This window comes from Acanthopagrus latus, chromosome 23, assembly GCF_904848185.1.
Source record: "Acanthopagrus latus isolate v.2019 chromosome 23, fAcaLat1.1, whole genome shotgun sequence".
Classification (NCBI taxonomy): domain Eukaryota; kingdom Metazoa; phylum Chordata; class Actinopteri; order Spariformes; family Sparidae; genus Acanthopagrus; species Acanthopagrus latus.
The window spans coordinates 22382661-22400913 of NC_051061.1; the positions used below are offsets into that span (position 1 = coordinate 22382661).

Genomic DNA, 18253 nt, shown 5'->3' on the forward strand with positions numbered 1-18253 from the left:
CATCTGATCACATTAGAGTTATTTTCTGCTCTCCCTTTGCTTTTGTGAATGATATCAAAAGACACAAACTCAAACCAAACTCTATGAACGACGAGTGCAGGTCTAACCACAGCCCTAGTTACGGTTGCTACGCTACGATTGCTCGTCGCTGTTCTGGGGGCGGGGCTTAAAAAACCGTCATCGGTCCCAAAATATTAAAACCAAGAAAATATTTTTTTATTTGTATAATGTTCTAACTCAACTAGCTTCCAATGTGCATGGCAAATTTAATATATTTCCCCTCTTTAGAAATAATAAATTCATATTTACAAAATGACCTTTGAGGCCAACAAAATCTTTATTTTTACTCTTGACCAAAAAAAGTCAACATTTGGTCTTTTTAAGCAGTACAGGTTATAGCATCGCATATGTTTTAAGGAATATTAATATGTGACGTATTGAGGAAAATATTTATTAAATAAATAAATAAAAACTTTTTTTTTTTTCCTCTGGCAGCCACACAAGAGACATTATGATGGCTTCTCAAATCTAGATCTTGTGCTCAGGAGGGAAATCTAAACATTTGACTGTTGTTCTTTTCTCATGTAGTGCATACTTGATAGACAGCTACTCTGGCATTGTCAGGCAGTATTAGTTTAGGGTTTAGGTAAGATACATGTCACATTCATTCTACTACAAATGTAATGAATACTACAGTATTTTTTTAAAATTCAGAGTAAGTTCACTGTGTGAGTATTAGGCTTAAGCTGGGAGTTAGATATCTATTACTGAAGAGACACACACTGCAGTCCAGTTTGTTTAGAAGATGTAATAAAAGTCTTTTCCAGGTCTAGTCTCTAAGGACACGTTCACAACATTCAGAGGAGTAAAATAAACCGACTGAACCCAAGCTGACAAACAGAAAGGAGGAAGGACGAAGCTGACGTCTGTGCTTTCAGAACTCGTGTCTGTGATACATGTCAGGATCGTAGTATTTGGTGACCACCACTCTGTTGGCGAACTTGCGTCCGGTGAGAGCTTGCATGGCTTTCTGACAGTCTGCAGCGGAAACGTACTCCACAAAGATCTGCAATGAGAGACAAGTCAGTCGGTCCTAAAGGGCATGAAGATGAGTGGACCTCAGATCTATGAATGGAGAAATTCCTTCAGAGCTTCCTTAAATGTGTTGAGGGTTAATTATAAGTTGTTGGTCATGTTGTCCAATGCAGCCTCACCTTTCCACAGCCGGGGACTTCCACGCCGTCGACCGGTCGGGGGATCTCGATGGAGCGGACGCTGCCGTACTTGCAGCACTCCTCGCGGATGTCCTCCAGGATCTCCTCGTAGTCCTCGTCGTCCACCAGCTCCTCGGGCATCACCATGTTGAGAAGGCACAGCACCTCTGTGGGCATGCCGGAGTTCTGCAGCCTCTGAAGTCCAGGGACCTGCAGCGTCACCGGGGTCTCTATGATGGAGGTCTACAGGTGGAAGAAGAGTCGCACACACGTGGTTAGACTCTCATAAAGCTGCTGCCTCCCTCCCTCCCTCTGCCTGTTTCTGTATCTTTGGCATTCCTGCAGTGGATAAACATGTTGGAAGTAATCTTTCCGGTGACCTTTCACTCCCTCCATCTGCCATTGTTGAGGATCGAGCTCAACAGTCTTCACATTGTAGCACACAGAGGACAACAATGTGTGGCTTCTCTACAGTCCTATGCTAAAGGCCTTTTAACAGCACTCTGGCACGTTACAGTGGAGGTAAAGGTATAAATACTAAAATTAATGTTGAGTATTAAGCTTGAATATTTTCATTTCAAACATTGGAAAAGCCACTGACTCTACCTGCAATAACTCACAGTGTGGAGGAAGAAATGGTCTGAAGAGTGGCTTCATTTTATAGAGAAAGATTTTGTCAAGGAATCACAGAAAACTAGAATACAAAGGAGCCATTGTTAATGTTATTAGCGACAACTACTGTGATCTTTAAAGAAGGGAAAAGGTGAAAGGAGTCCCACTCACAGGATTGGCATTTTTAGCTCCCACACTCGCCCTTTGGACTATCAGCTTTTTGTCGCCGAGTTGCATCCCATTAAGGCCAGCAACCGCCTGAGGAAGAAAACACACGGACCTCAAAGTAACACATCAGGTCAAAACAAGGTGATTTCATTTATTACTAACGTTTCATACACTGAGGTAGATTCAGGGAGCTATACAGGGAAGCTAAAACAACACAAATTCAAGGTTTCAGATAAGTAAAAGAAAACAGAAACCGTTACCTGATCAGTGGCGCTGATGTCGACGTATTCACAAAAGGCGTAACCTTTAGACAGCGACGTGGCACTGTCCTTCACTAGATTGAACGCTTTGAGGGGCCCGAATGATGTCAAGAGCTCCTTAACCTGCAAAAAAGAGTCAGACAACAAGAAATGAGATCGACAACTGATGCTGAACGTGCAGAAACCTACAGAGTGAATTCTACATGTCTATTTGAAAACCCATCACAGTCTATCAATATGATTACTGGAAAGAAAAAGAAAAATGTGTGCAGTCATTTTCTACATTTTACAGATTTTGCTACACTGGCTCCAAAAAGAAAGAAAGAAAGAAAGAAGAGACAGAAGTGCATCAAATGTTCCTGTCTTCTGAGGATTAAGGGGAGACGTGACAAGTAATGACGTGGATCTGTGCTACATGTGGGGGACAGCAGATTAACTCTCTAATTATTGGGACTTCGTTATCAAGTGAAAAATCTACTGGAAAAATAATAATAACCTCAAATGTAAAGTTGAAAGTATTTTATAGACAAACTGAGCAGGTAATAGGTTAAATAAAAAATAAATCAAACTTATCTTATTAAGATAACTTAAAAAAGATTTGCTTTGGTTTTATTTTGCCAGCTATAGGCAGGAAACTGTTGGTATAATGTTCTTACCGGTACATAAAACCTGAATAACTTCCCCCTCCAAAAAAACCCACCACCATTAACATCCCATTGTCTTACTGTCCTTTACCCAAAATCCCCGGGTCCTAAGCGCGCTCCAAAAGCATGATGGGAGAAAGAAAGCAGCCAGTAAGGGAGCCTGCTGGCAGGAGTGTATCCGTGTGAGGACCAGAATGTCTTACTTGCCTTGTGTTACATGTTGGCATGGCAGCAGTAGATGAGTACTACTGAACAAATTATGAGCGCAGACTTAACGATCTTACAGGCCCCTAGCTGGGGACAAAGTGGGGGAACAAAAATGAAAGAGCTGTGAGTATCAACGCAGTGGAAGTGACTGCAAGTATTAATAAAAAAAATTAAATAAGTCAGTGAATAAAAGACATCAGGCTACATGTGCTCCGTAAGCCAGTTAAAATGAGACAGAACGGACAGTTAGGATTAAATTCACCGTGAAACAGAACATTTTCATCGTCTGCTCACCTGAGAGCAAACATGGAGCTCTACTGTGAAGCTGTTTAGTCCTTCAAAGTGTTAAACTGTGTCATGACGGCCTATTTATCAGCAAATACTGACTCTGACTTTTGATAACCTCAAAGAAAAAGTCCACTTATACTTTTATTTAAGATTCAATTCCAATGTGGAGTATATTTCTGGAGTTTTTAGTGACTTTTGAGTGAGTACTTTCCCTCAACCCAGGACTCAACACTCTCCTACCACCAGCCAAATACTGCTAAAATGTATTAAATGCATAAATATGCTAGAGGCTGGTAGTTATGTTTAACTCACCAGCCAAAAAAAGGTAATGTATTGAGTGGTTGGTTCAATCTGAACATCTATGAGCCATTTGGCCAGTGGACAAAAAACAATACACCCTGCCTCATTTCCTTTACCCATAATGCCTTTCTACAACCACCACAGAACAGGCCAAAAGTTATTAGACTCAGCAGACACTAAGTAGTTAAATATAAACAACCATCTTAAAACAGATACATACCAATACCTGCTTCAACTGCTACATATACAATAAATCAAATACGCTTAAGTTTTTCAGTTAAGACTAAAAGACTTAAGACACTGTGTTTATTAACCCGTGAGAAAGGAATTAAACTGGTTAATCAATCTAATACATTTAATTTGCTCTGAATATCTGAGAGCAAATTTTTTTTTCTGCTGTTCACATTTTTTCCAGAAAGTCCAGAAATACATCACCACTCTTACTTTTGTTTTTTTTGAGGTGGACCTTTTCTTTGACATCATTCCATAAATACATACGATAGGACAGAGAAATAAATACAGTGTATCAGCCTGTTGTGTAAACATACTGGACTTTGCTTACCTTTCTTTAATCAGTACGCTTTACATGAGAAAGGCAGTTTACTTCAATAGCCAAGTCACAAAAAGACTTTTTTAATATTCATATATGATTAATGACATGATCTCATTATTGTTCATCTAATTATGGCAAAAAAGAGTTTATTTAAAATCCGCAGCTGTGGCTGAAGTTGTCTATTGGGAATATTTGAAAACATCATATAGATAAACACAAGTTATGTTTTCCTTAATTCCGCGGGGTCACTTCCTGCTTCTGGCTGTGATTTGACTTCTCCACAAATACTTTTTATTCTATTTTCTCTCTACCACAACACAGTTTTTAAATTTCAAGTCATAAAAAATTCTGAAATTTATTTTGTGCATGTTTAAAGTGCGACAAAAACCTCAGAGTGAGAGAAAAATGAAGTGCTCCTGTTGAGTCTGTGTTCAGTTTAATACCTGGTCATCGTTAAGGTAGTTCGGAAGGCCTCCTATAAACAGTTTATGGGGGGAATCAGGAACGACTGTGGAGACGACACCTAAACAAAACAACAAGAAACGAAATGATTTCTATATCATGTATTAGAACGTGTCAACGTTCAGCGTGAGTCAGTAACAAACCTGGGACGTGGAACGCGGGCTGCTCTGAGATTCCAGGTAACGGCCGATAGTCGTGAGGTCTTCTAATCTTCAGAGACTGACCCTGGAAAATGATCCCATCGAAGGCCATGGCCTGCGTCGTCTCATCGACAGACCGGAACTAAAAAACAAAAAGCAAAAACCACAGAGACCCAAACGTATAATAATGTGTGTGCAGGTCGGCTTACGTACAACTTCTGATTTCATAAAAGTTGCCACACTGTAAAACTCATTTGAAAACAGCACAAAGAACAATATATATAAAGCAAAGTAGATATATTCAGAAGAAATCAAGTATCCCTGGTCCACTTGGTAGCATCACATTTCTAGCTTCTCCTCAGGTGTTTAGTGGACGTGCTAACACGGAGGATTGTGAACTGTAGTTTCCCCAGTAAACACACTGTCCTCTTCGGCTTTTCCCTCCGGACAGGCCAGCAGTTTCTCTACATGGGTTATAATTCTGCAGAACTCTCCTGTAGCGGCTAGTGTTAGCACAAAGGAGTAACTGTTGCACAGGGTAGCCTTTTCAGACTGAGGTATGTTTGTGACTATTTTGCTTGTGTTTGCATGATAGAGAAATATATGAACTTAGCAAAGTAGCAGCGCAACACATATACACCATAACATTTACATACTGAAATCTAGCTCACTCTTTCTGGTTTCTTCCAAAAAACAGTTGTAGAAACCTCAAAAAACATAATCACAATGAGGCTGATTAGGTAAAGCTTTAACCGTCATGTCTTTGTGCGGTTCTCAAATGAGAATATGTAACGAAGAGGATAAGGAAATTTTCACATTCTGTTTTATGTCACACACAGCATCCCAACTTTTTTTGATTTGGGTTCGTATCTGACAGACAGACAGACAGACATGAAAGTGATACCAAGCCTCTGATCTCCCTCTCTTCCCAAAAAAAGAGAACGAGCTTTTATCCTACCATGTCTAACTTCTGCTGTAAGGCAACATTATGTAAATTTAACTTAAAATAACAAAGTCATGTTAATGATACAGTGTCATGTAACAGGGTGAATGGTGTCTTTGTCTCAGCCGGTCCGCCCCCCACTATCATTTGTTTCTGCACTATGTAGCTTCAGGGAGAGGGGAGTTGTGTTGCTGCTTTAAAAAAAGACTTTGTGGGGGAAGCTGCAGGAATATATCAAATTACATTACAGCACGAACCTCTAGGAAAGCAAAGTTTTTATCCTGATTAATCTGCACAGCGAGCACAGGGTTGCTTGGGGCTTGTGAAAGTCCTGCGAGTCTCATCTGAGCGTTGAAAAACTCTGCCATGGACTCCTGCAGAGAAAGAAAAGAGACAGCATGGCGGGAGACATGCAGCACGAACACATCAGAGTAAACAGGAAGTCAAAGAAGAAGAGTAAATACAGACGTTACCTCAGTCACGCCAAAGGGAATATTTCCAACATAGAGGCGTCTGGCTTGTCTTGTCATCTGACTGCCAACTATGGGCACTTGTGTCGGCGCTGCAGCCACTCCAGTCGTGGTGGACGTCGCCAGCAGAGCTATTGTTGGTATCTGCCCGGCCGCTGAGGGAGAGAGTCACAGAAGAGACAAAACTGTCACCTTCTGCAGCCTCCGCTCTATTATTTTATCAGGGAAAACTGGAGTGACTCATTTCTAGATGATTCATCTAATGTGAGAACTAATGTGAGCCGTGAAAGTACATTTATATTGAGAGAGCTTCTTCGGCCGCGTGAGGGAAATCTGATTTCTGGTGAGCTAAGTTTTTAATGTCCAGGGGTCTCAAACTCAAATTATCTCGGGCCCACTGCTGGCACTGCCACATCAGCGTTCAAGTGCTGCAAGAAAGCGCAGTATTCCTGAAAAAATTAGTTTTTTTTATATCCATTAATAACACAGTAATGCAAAAATAGAAACAGCAGTTTGTATATATGTATAAATTGCAGCAGCAGCAGGGCCAGCAGCAGAGTCGCAGCACAGAGCAACAGTAGTCACATTTAACTGACTAGAAGATTGCAGAGAATTTGCATCGTTTTCAATGATTTATGAACACATAAGGATTATCATATCCTCAAAAAGGGTGAGTCACACTGACTCTAAATATATGTATATCATGTCAGTGTGTTTTGATTAAGACTGAGTGATGACTCTCTGAAAGAATGTGGATGGATGCAAGTTATAAAACACAAATGAATGTAAACTCTGTACTTGTATCTTCAAAGAGGTCACAAAGTCAGAACATGATGAAACACCTTGCATAGCTTTATATTGCATTGGTGTGATGTGTTCGAAGCCAGGAGGAGGCACATCCCAATATCTGCAGGTCCTTTTCTTCCTCGTTCTCCTCGGTGAGTGGCTGAAACCAGAGGAATGACAAAATAAAAGCTCACAGAAGGGGAGACAAAACTTCTCTCTTTCAGGCAGTATTTTCACAATAAAAGCCTGCCGGTGTAGGTCGGCCCGTGTGCTGGTTCTGCAGCTGTACCACCACTGACCTGTGCTTCTTGTGGTCCCTGGAGGAGCTCCGGCGGTCCCGGCTCTTCCGGTCTCGGCTGCGGCTTCTCTTCTCTCGGCTGCGGCTCCCTCGGTCTTTGCTCCAGCTGCGATGTTTGTCGCCTCGACCCGGAGAACCACTGCGACTCCTCTTTTTGTGTCTTTCTCTTTCTCTCTCTGTGAAACAAGCGACACTTGCTATATTTCTACAAATACATACATTTAATTTATTATGAATAACTGTAAATAATTCCGTAAGTAGAGGAGCAGCAGCGATAAGCTGATCAACAGAACAACAGAGATAATCCTCAACTATTTTTATTAATAATCAGTTATTGTTTCAGTCATTTTTAAGCAATAATAAGGAGAATGAACTTAATTAATCCCTCATTGGGGGAATTATCAAACAGGCACTGATTCCTGTTTCTCACTTGTGCAGTGGTTAAAAGTAACTAAGTAAATTTACTCAACTACTGCACTTCACAATTCTGAGGTATTTTCAATGAGTATTAAATGCATCAATTTCTTTTATTTGTGTTACATTTAGAGCTGCAACGATTAATCGATTGGTTATGAATTATTAAATTAATCGCCAAGCTATTTTGTTATTCATGTGCACATTTTCTAGTTTCTTTCCTCCTCTGTGACAATAAAAGGAATATCTTTGGGTTGTGGTTCTTTGGGAGGAGGAGGGTAAGCAGAAAAAATTCACATTCACGAAGCTGGAATCAGATAATTTTATCTTTTATGTAACACTTGACGAATAATTGATTAAACACTGCAGCTCTACATATATCTGCCTCTTTTTCATAACTCCTGATATCATACCTGTAAAAATAATTACTGTATCTAGACTGATAATATTTCATGGCACTAACTGCAGGTGATTACATTTTTCTTCAAACGATAATGGTCCTGAAGTGTCACCTCAGTGTGTACAGCCTCCTTTTTATATTAATTACATGCTCTGATACCCTCCAGTCTCCTCGGAGCTGAGCATCATATTTCCTCTTCATGGTACAAATCTGACAGTTTAATGTGGCCTTTTCTTCTCAGGCAGAACATGACAGAGGACCTTTTAACAAATCGATGGGAGGTTCTGTGCGGCTCTGATCCACCTGGTAGCTCTACGTTGATTGAATGTCAAGTTTTTGGTGTTACAGTGGAAGCTTCTTTTTTTTCTGTAATACCTCTGTTTCTAACTTTCTTCCATTTTTGTGTTGGGCTGTTAGAGCTGCAGTGATTGGTTGATAAATCAGGCAAGAATTCAAACATTTGTTGGTTCCAGCTCATCAAATGTGAGCATTTGGCTCGTTTCTTGACAGTAAATGAAGAGTATTTGGGTTTTGGAGGGTTAATAGGACAAAATAAGCAAATATATATTTAATTATATATAATAACTCGGGTTTTGAAAGGCACAATAGACACAAAATGTATAATATTTATTAACATTTTATAAGAATGTTTATTAGTTTCTTATAACTGTTACAAACACATTTATTGAGTTGAGTCTTGTTAGCAGTTACTGGACAGACTTAAGCAGTCTGTAAAGCTCTTACTTCTGCCTTATAATGTTTATAATGCTATTCTTGTGTTTTAAATGTTAATAAGCATTGTATAATTAATTATAAGGGCCACAATTGTAAGCAGCAGTGGTCGTTTTTGTTTTTTTATATACATAAATTCTTATGAGAGACAAGCATGTTCCATTATATATGATTTATTTATAATGATATGTTACTTTAATCAACAAATGAGAGCACCTGCTGTATGTTCATTGTTTAATGTAGTTAGCTGTATTTTGCATTATCGATGTTTCGATTAATTGTTCAGCTCTAATCATATTTCACAATATTATGGAGCAGTTATTGTTGGTTACTTTGGACATTTTGAATGAAATTATCATTAGTGTGTTTCAATAACTAGCAATGGATGCCGATTTGTAAAGTACATCAACACGAGTCAGAAAATGTCATATCGAGTCATTTCTACCTGTACATACCTACACAGGTGAGGAAAACGCTATAAGATGTGTAAGATTTAAATGTAGTTTCGGATCTTGCCGTTTCGCGCAGGTAAGTTCACCGTCCCCAGCCTGCGTGGAGGGCTGAGCAGCGGCTGTATGGAGCCTGGAGGATGAGGATGAGCTAACCGGGCATCCCGACGCTAAATATTAATTAAGCTACCGTGAAACGAGCTGAGTCATACTGTGGAAAAGTACTCGTTAAAGTTGCTGTCAGCATCCATTCATAAAATAATGCAGGAGCTAACGTTACGCACTATGTCAGCGGTGCGCTGCTAGCTTGAGGACCAAACTGGGGCACCGACAGCCGTTAACGCTCACCTTGTCGATTCTCGCTCAGTTGCTTCTCGAATTCCTCGAAATCCGACATTTTTTCTCGGTCGTCTCGCTGTCAGGAGGATGAAGCAGGTGTGTGTTGTCAGAGGGGAGACGGTGAACCGAGCAGCCCGCTGTGTCAGTGCAGCAAAATCCACTGAAGCTGCCCGCCGTCCACACGCGCTCATATATACACCGCTTCCGGTTACAGCCTTCAAAATAAAACAGATCAAATGTGGCAGTTTTATTTTTTCTTTACACATATCAACTGCACACTTTACACAAAATTGCACAAAAATGCAATGAAGATACACTAAATAATATAAGGTAACAGCCTGATTATGATCATACAAATATGAGCTTTCAGTAAATGCCATCTGGAGCTAACTCTTATTTCCATTATCAATAAATCTGCCAAACAAATTTCTGGAGGAGTCTTTGAATCATTTTGTCTATTTAGATAAAAATATATTTACAATTTTAGTTAACCAATTATGAACATAGTCACATCTTAATTATCTTTTGAGTCACTTCTCATTTTCATTTTTTAACTGATTGATGCACCTCTCATAAACAAAACCACCTAAATCAAATTAGATTGATTGATTAAAACATTAAATTCAAAAAAATCAAAATTAGTTAGGATATTGTGATGTGTTAGTGTTTCACCTGATTGTATATTCTGTGACATATATCTGAATGTTTTAATTTTGTGTGTGAGAATTGTTGTTGTCCCCCCCCAAAAAATAATTTGACTTTTATTGCATATCCATGCACACGCATAAATGCTCACATTCCAATATCCCTTAACAATTTTTAGTAGTGTATGACTTCAACTGACTCTTATATTCATTGTCAATAAATCTGCCAAACATTAATTTCTTAGACATTTATTCTTTCTGTGAATCAATTATCAAAATAATTGCAGAATTAGTATCTGTTGATTCACTATTCTATTACTTAAGTGATCAGTGCATCTCTCATGAAAAAAAAATCATGCTAAATTAAATTAGATGACTAATTAAAAAATGATACATTTAAAATAGTATGAATAAAAGTCATACGCTGCAACACAATATGCAATGCTTTTGAGAAGAACTTGTATTTAACACTTATAACACAATATAATATAATATGTTTATGGAAAATAAACAACTTTCAGTGAGGATTAAGGTTGATCATTTAGATTGCATGGTTTTATTATGGTAGTGTCAACTTCCGGTGACACTGTCTACAAGAATTTTCGAGCTTTAATTTCGTCTCACACACACACACACACACACACACACACACACATTTTACTATCAGCAGGATTTGATTGCAGCTATTGTGAATTTATAAGGCTCTAAAGTTTGAGGTTTTGAACTTATACTGCCTCAGATTTTCCAGAGTTGACTGCTAATTAGTTTCAAACCAGTGTTTTAATTAATCAGGTGAAAGAAATTAAACGTAAAAAATGTTAGTTTATACTTTCTGTAGCCACAGCTGTAGTTATTTTACCCTCTTTGTTTTGCTAAAATATGTGATTGTTTTTTGTGCTTTTAATGGTCATTTTGCATCTTTCTTTTGTTGTTTTGCTTTTCTTTGTGGTCATTTTGTGTCTCCGTGTCCTTAATTTGTATCTCTTAGCTGCCATTTTGTGTCTTAATTGGTTTCCAGCATATTACACAAGATACTCTACAACTCAAATACTGTAAATTAATTCATTCCTTTTTTATCTTTTTAATTATGTGCATATAAGATAATCTCAGTCATCATGTAACCAAACCCCTGAAAGTACAAATGCCTGCACAGTTCACAGGTTGTGACTTATGAGATAAAACATATAGAACTTTTCTTTATGATGTGCAGTCCATCAGAAGTGTCGCCCCTCTCTCTCCTCCTCACCCTCCGCCTGTCATTCTAAACATAACATGTCGACAACATACGTGGAAAATAACTGACTCAGCTGTGCTGCTATTAAAAGAGCACAAATCCTAAAGTATTGCCGCGGCAGGGCGGCCGGCTGTCTTGTCGGAGGAGCTCTGTGAACGAGCTGCTGAGGCGTGCAGCTCCAGCTCTCCTCAGGAGGGGAATAAATCCAGAGTCCAGAACACCTGCAGAGGCCCGAGAAGCAGTAAGTGCCGGCTGAGAATTCATTTCCTGTAACATCGAGGTCAGTTAGAAACGAGCAGCTCTCTTTAATCTGTCAGTTTCTCCTGCAAAGTGCTGAGACACTTTAACAACCGACTGAACTCTTTGTCTTTAATTTGACCCCGGACAGCTGCTGCAGGGAGGAAACATGTTCTGGTTCTGCTCAGTTCTCAGATTGTGGTTCTGTGTCTCTGGGCTCTGTTGTGGAATAACGTGAGGAGTACTCTGTCACTCCGAGTCTTTGTGGGAGATACAGTATCTATTTCTAGGGCAGTTTATATTTAGAAGACCCTTCCTCTACAAACAGCCGGGGCTGGCTCGGTAAACCCGAACCCAAAGGTTATCTTCAGACTTCCAGCTGGACTCGACTACACCATGAGAGAGCCGGTCGCCTTAATACAATGACAGAAAAGTGGCCTCGTCAAGTGTTTTCTAACAATATTCTCTTTACGTAAAGGAAAACTTTGTAACTCTGTAACTCAAACTCTAGAATATGGACAGATTATGAAACAGCTCCTCCAACACGACCCTAAACCTGTGGTCACTTTGTGGTCATTTTAATGTAGGCATTCTGCATCTCTGTCGATATTTTGTGTGATCGCTTTGTGTCTCTTGTAGTTAAACTGAGTCTCTTTATGGTTTCTGTGTCTCCCCTTAAGTGGTGATTTTGCATCTGTTTGTCATTATTTTGGTGTCTCTTTGTTGTAATACTATGTCTCTTTGTAGTCATATTGTGTTTCTTTTTTGTTGTACTGTGTCTCTTTGTAGTCATACTGTCTCTTTGTAGTCGTACTGTGTCTCTTTGTAGTCATACTGTCTCTTTGTGGTTGCCTTGTGTCTCTTTGTAGTCATACTGTGTCTCTTTGTGGTTGCCTTGTGTCTCTTTGTAGTCATACTGTGTCTCTTTGATTCATATTGTGTCTCTTTTTTGTTGTACTGTGTCTCTTTGTAGTCATATTGTGTCTTTTTGTTGTCTTATTGTGTGTTGTTTTATGTTTCTGTGGCCTTTTTGTATCTCTCTGGTAATGTTTATGCTCTTTGTTGTATTTATGTCTCTGTTGTGTCTGTAAAATGCTTTCATTACTACTATATTTTATTACAAATATAAAAACTGGGTTAAAACGTGTCCCCTCTGTTTTTATTTCAGAATAGTTATATATTTAAAAATGCTTGTTAAAGGTGAGATGGAGTCCAATGTTACGGAGCCGGAGAGCTTCTGGGTATGAAACGCTCGTTTTCTTATGTAAATCACTAGATCGTAAATGACATCACATCTCATCTCATCGACATCATCAGATCCAAATAATTCTCCATCTTTAAAACATGTTTCAATCTTTGAACATGCTTTGACACCAACAACAACATGTTAGCTAACCGTGACCTCCCACATGACAACGACACTGGTTTGGTTTGTTGATCCTCATTTTTTTTAAAGGAACTGTTTTATATTTTGGGAAGTTCCCCGGAATATGAAACTATATCATGATATTTTGTGTGAGCAATAGCAAAGATATAATTCTCCTGCATATTTGATATTAAAATGTATTATTTTCCAGGACATGCTGCAGGACATGGATCCAACGTGGATCACCACCGTCCTCCTGGTGCCGTGTGTCATCGTACTGACGGCTGGTTTCTTCTACCTGTACGGCGCGGTCATCAGCCTGTTGTCCAAAACATCGGTACGCAACAAGGTGGTGGTTATAACCGACGCTTTATCAGGGCTCGGAAGAGGTAACAGAACAATGCTTTGTTCTCAACATTCATGATTCTGCAGTTATTTCTACGTCTTGTGTGTTGAACTTGTTTTTTAATCTATCGATGCAGAATGTGCAGGTGTGTTTCACAAAGGAGGGGCGAGGCTGATCCTCTGCGGGAAGAGTTGGGAGAAACTTGAAGAGTTTGCTGATGATTTGGCGAACGCCTCAGACCCGACTGTAGTGAGTAGAACCAACACTGACATAAGAGCAGACAGCGGTGACCGATGGAGCGACAACGTCACGCATGATATTTTCAGGTTGTTGAAAGCAGTTTTTCGAGTAATGAACCTCAAGACTTTGTTGCTGTGTCTCAACTCAGGGTCTGCATCCTTCGGCGGAGCATTTGAAGGCTCCTCCAGATGCAGCCCACAAATGCTCCTTATTTTCCCTCTTTTCAGAGGATGCACCGCTACTGTCCTTCGTGGCCTCACATATCCCAAGATTCTTTGCATGCCCGAGAAACTAGAAAGAAGGAGAGAAAATGGCGACATCGTGTGGTGTAGATCGTCACTTTCGCGGACCTGGGCGGCAGAAATCGTGACGTAAGGGTAAAACATCTGGTGACGCAACCAGGAAATGCTCCAAAAGCTAGACGAGGTTAACAAGGTCTCCGAAGGACTCGCCTTCAAAGACCGCAAAAGCCAGGTCCTTCGAAGGATGCAGACCCTGAACTGAGACACAGAAAATGCACTTACTTAGTTACTTTCCATTAGTACAGACTTGTTCCTCCTCCTCAGACGTTCCCTCCAAAGCTGGTCCTTCTGGATTTCGGAGACATGGACAGCATGCCGGACGTGATCACAGAGATCCTGGACTGTTATGGCTGCCTGGACGTCCTCATCCTCAACAGCAGCATGAAGGTCAAAGCTCCTGCTCAGAGCGTCTCTCTGGAGATGGACAAGCTGCTGATGGACAACAACTACTTCGGACCGGCCACGCTGGCCAAAGGTGGACGATGGAAACCTGCAGAGTTAGATTTCGTGTCTGTGAAGGTGTGATGGTGTCTCATCTGTTCTTGCTCCTGTTTCAGGTGTGCTGCCCTCCATGATCTCCAGGAGAACCGGTCACCTGCTGCTCATCAACAGCATCCAGGGGAAACTTGCTGTGCCTTTTCGAACCACGTGTGAGTTTACGAAGGAAAATTTTTTAATTCTTCCTCTCGATGGTCACGTTAGTGAGTCGATTAACAACTTAGGTTGTTCGTGGTCCCTAGAGGATGAATCTTTGCTGAGCCTGTGTTTTTACTTTTGCTCCAGATGCAGCATCTAAACACGCCGTCCAGGCCTTCTTCGACTGCCTGAGAGCCGAGGTGGAGGAGTACGGCATCTCCGTCAGCACCATCAACCACACCTTCATCAGCCCCTCGTCAGCTGAAAACACAGAGGCAGACTCCTCCAGATCCGTCTGGTCCTGTGAGTAAACAAAGAGGGAAACTGTTTTGTTTGTCACGTCTTGAAAACTCACACAGTATATTTGCTCTTTGCAGTGCTGTACACCAAGAAACCGCTCGGCGTTTCTCCGGACGAGGCAGCGGCAGAGATCGTGAAGACTCTCCACAACAAGAAGAAGGAGGTGGTCATGGCTCCGTCGCTCCCAAAGGTGGCGATCTACGCCCGCTCCTTCTTCCCAAACGTCTTCTTCGCCGTGATGGCCGCAGGAGTGAACAACGCCGCCGCCTGTGAGAACATGTAGAGCTGCTGACACATCGTGCAGTCATTAACTAACCAGTTAAAAATTAAATTAAAGGTCTGTGAAACGGCATCCGAACAACACCATATGTACATTTATAGTTAAATGTTGATTTCACATTGCTTGTTTAGAAGAGAAAAAAATGTTTCTGTACATTTTACAAGTAAACATACAAAAAAAATGACCATCAGTTGTGCAGAAGTTACATAAAAACTGTCAATTATAGCGAAAGTGTTCTTATCTGTATCTGTTCTTGTGTTTGTCAACTTGATAATATTCAAAATACAAATAAAAGTATTTATGTGTAATATTTGTGTGTGTTTGTCATGCCGAAGCTCTATTTTTAATAACATAATCTATTATTTGACAAGCTTAATTTAAAGCCGGATAATTACTATTCTATTTATTTATTTGTTCATGTCCAGAAAGAGTCAAAAAAGAATATTTTTTCTGTCAATTTTACAGGTTAACAGGCAAAAAAATGATCATCAGATTGGAGAGCTTATATGACAAAATTCTATTTATTTATCTTCAGATAAATAAAGAATTCACAGCAGTTTATTTTCATTTTCTCTATAATCAATAACAATCTTCCTAGAACATTTCATATTAAAATATTTGGAAAATACAGAGAAACAAGACATAAACGTTAGAATTAGATATTATACAGAACCTTTATGTTAAGTGTTTATTACTGATTGATCCATTTGTGCACCTTAATGTTAAATTACTTGATGAGACAATATAAATCTGTTCGTTTTGTGCAGCAGAGGTCAAAGAAAGGACATTAGAAAGTTAATTATCATCCTCTGTACATGTGGCGCCTCCTGGTGGACAGTCGGTACAATTACTACTACACGCTGCTCAGACTTACATGTCTTTTTCTCTTTAAATGGCCTTTAAATTATTTTCCAGACTCGGTGGGTTTCCTCTCAGACTGAACTCTCCTCCTGTCGTCTTCAGGTTTTTGAGCTCCAGCTGCGGTTTAACTGTGAATCACGACCGACAGAACCTCCGCTTCACCGTCTCTCCGGACAGCGGGGCCGGTAAGAACACAGAGCCGGCGGCGACGCTCCGGTGCCGGGGAGATCCTGTAAGGGAGCCCGGCGTCCGTTTGCGGCCTGCTGAACTGTACACATCCGTGCGATTGATTAATTTAACGTTACACTGTGCAGCTGTTTCATTGATCTGCTCAAATAGCCTACTGACAACGCAGTTCTCTTTAAAACGCGAAGAACGCTAAGCGAAACTCCATTAAAAAACCTGTTCATTTAATATACCTTGGCCACACAGTTAATTTTGCAAATGTATAATGAAGAACTTGTACCTCAAACGATTTGTTTACTAGCCACGTTACAATTCGGCATATATATTATGATCAAAATAAACGTATTTAGAACTTTTTAGTGTATATTTGGCTAGTTGGCCACACAGGGACTGTTTTCGAAGGTCGATAGGCGTTCACTTAAATGTAGGAATCTCTGGAGGGATTTTGGCATTGGTTCATAATGTCAATCTAATGTTTCAAACTAAAGCCAGCAAAACGCTTTTTGTTGCCTCACAGAATTTGATTTCCACCCAAAGTCTCTTAAGTTTAACAAAAGAGGTATTCCTCTTTCGGAAGGAGAGAACGCTTAACGAAACTCCTTAAAGAACTCTCATAAAGGTATCGGTTTTTGTTGAAGGGTAAACAATACATATACATTATGAATCAGTTGCACGTAAAAATTATTTGTTTCGAGCCGTCAAAGAGTTCGGCATAAATATTATCATTAAAAGCTACACATTTTAGGACATTTTTGGCTATTTAACCACAGTAGCACAGCTAAAGCAGGCGAGTGGCTGTCTCTTAAATGAAGGATTTTGTAGAGGGAGTTCTGTACTCCAATTTGTCAAATCGTTATTCTAAGACCAGAAAAGGCTTTTTGGGGGAATTTAATTTCCACCCATTGTCCCTCAAAGTCAAACAAAAAAGGTCAGTAAACACGTCATCATTAGAAAAACATCACTTGATCCTATAAAGAGTTTTATAACTGATAGAAAACAGATGATTTTACATGTTTGATTTGCTTATTGTGCAGCTGCTATGGCTCTGATCATCAAACCAACACAGTGTCATACTCTCCTTTGGGATCCTGGTCATTTTAAATTTGGTGTAACATCCTCCATGTCCGCTCTGTCCACAGGGTCCCAGGACTGTGCGGTGCTTCAGTACAAATTCACTGGTGAGAAGGAAGTGGATCTAATGTCCACCTTTGTGCCAGAGACATTTAGGGGCCAAGGTGTTGCTGCAGTGCTGTCACAGGTAAGAGTTAATCTTTTCAGGTATTTTAGACACACTATATATTAGATGGCTTGTTATATTTAATTTTCCTTTTTCAGGCTGCGATGGACTTTCTGGTCGAAGAAAACCTCAAGGCTCATATCTCCTGTTGGTATATAAAGAAATACATTGAAGAGCACCCACATCAGCATTACAAAGAACTTGTCATTACATGACTGCAGCCTGTTTATCCAGTAAACCCTGGGATATTACCTCAAATCAACTACAACCTCATGTACCTTAATGCACAGGACTACAGAGGCCAAATGGAGGATGTGAAGCTACCTGACCTGCACAATCTGCAGAAACATGATCATGAATCCTGATTAATTTACTCTGGATTTGTTGGAAATTTCATATTGTTTTTAAATGTACAGTAATTTAAAGCCCAGGAACTATGAGTAAAGGCTTTGTTCTTAGGTAAATCAGAAAATTGTAATTTATTTTTTTTAAAATATCAGATTGCACATTTAATATTTTGTCTGTCTGTAAAGTGTTGGGAAGCATTATTAAAATATTTCTCAAGGCTTAACAGTTGGATATTTATTTACACAATGAAACTATACTTGCGTAAAAGTAATGATACTTTGTTTAACGTAATAATTTGGTGGAGTCAAACAAAAACAATGTAGCTATGAATTAAATGCTAATATCTTAGGATGGCTG

At 39.8% G+C, this 18253-nt stretch overlaps 3 protein-coding genes across 4 annotated transcripts; 2 read left to right on the top strand and 1 right to left on the bottom strand.

The window, feature by feature from the left end:
• Positions 1-304: 304 nt before the first annotated feature.
• Positions 305-9880, bottom strand: LOC119014535 (splicing factor U2AF 65 kDa subunit-like). Its single transcript, XM_037089815.1, has 11 exons — positions 9689-9880; positions 7347-7521; positions 7104-7207; positions 6265-6416; positions 6049-6165; positions 4852-4990; positions 4690-4769; positions 2255-2377; positions 1998-2084; positions 1215-1457; positions 305-1066 (listed from the first exon to the last, which is right to left on the bottom strand). Exons 1-11 carry the CDS (start codon positions 9735-9737, stop codon positions 935-937), a joined length of 1401 nt encoding a protein of 466 aa, XP_036945710.1. The 5' UTR covers positions 9738-9880; the 3' UTR covers positions 305-934.
• Positions 9881-11631: 1751 nt separating this feature from the next.
• LOC119014536 (dehydrogenase/reductase SDR family member 7C-B-like) lies at positions 11632-15542 on the top strand. The gene is made up of 7 exons (XM_037089817.1): positions 11632-11798; positions 13372-13549; positions 13643-13755; positions 14313-14523; positions 14606-14698; positions 14832-14987; positions 15062-15542. The coding sequence occupies exons 2-7, from the start codon at positions 13375-13377 to the stop codon at positions 15265-15267; spliced, it is 954 nt and encodes a 317-aa protein (XP_036945712.1). The 5' UTR covers positions 11632-11798; positions 13372-13374; the 3' UTR covers positions 15268-15542.
• A 498-nt stretch (positions 15543-16040) lies between these two features.
• LOC119014154 (protein NATD1-like) lies at positions 16041-18109 on the top strand. Of its 2 annotated transcripts, XM_037089103.1 has the most exons (4): positions 16041-16105; positions 16228-16310; positions 17451-17569; positions 17647-18109. In XM_037089103.1, the coding sequence occupies exons 1-4, from the start codon at positions 16080-16082 to the stop codon at positions 17761-17763; spliced, it is 345 nt and encodes a 114-aa protein (XP_036944998.1). In that variant the 5' UTR covers positions 16041-16079; the 3' UTR covers positions 17764-18109. The 2 variants fall into 2 exon arrangements, with proteins under 2 accessions (XP_036944998.1, XP_036944997.1); XM_037089102.1 differs by lacking the exon at positions 16041-16105 and having other exon boundaries at positions 16112-16310; positions 17647-18107.
• The last annotated feature ends 144 nt before the right edge of the window (positions 18110-18253 follow it).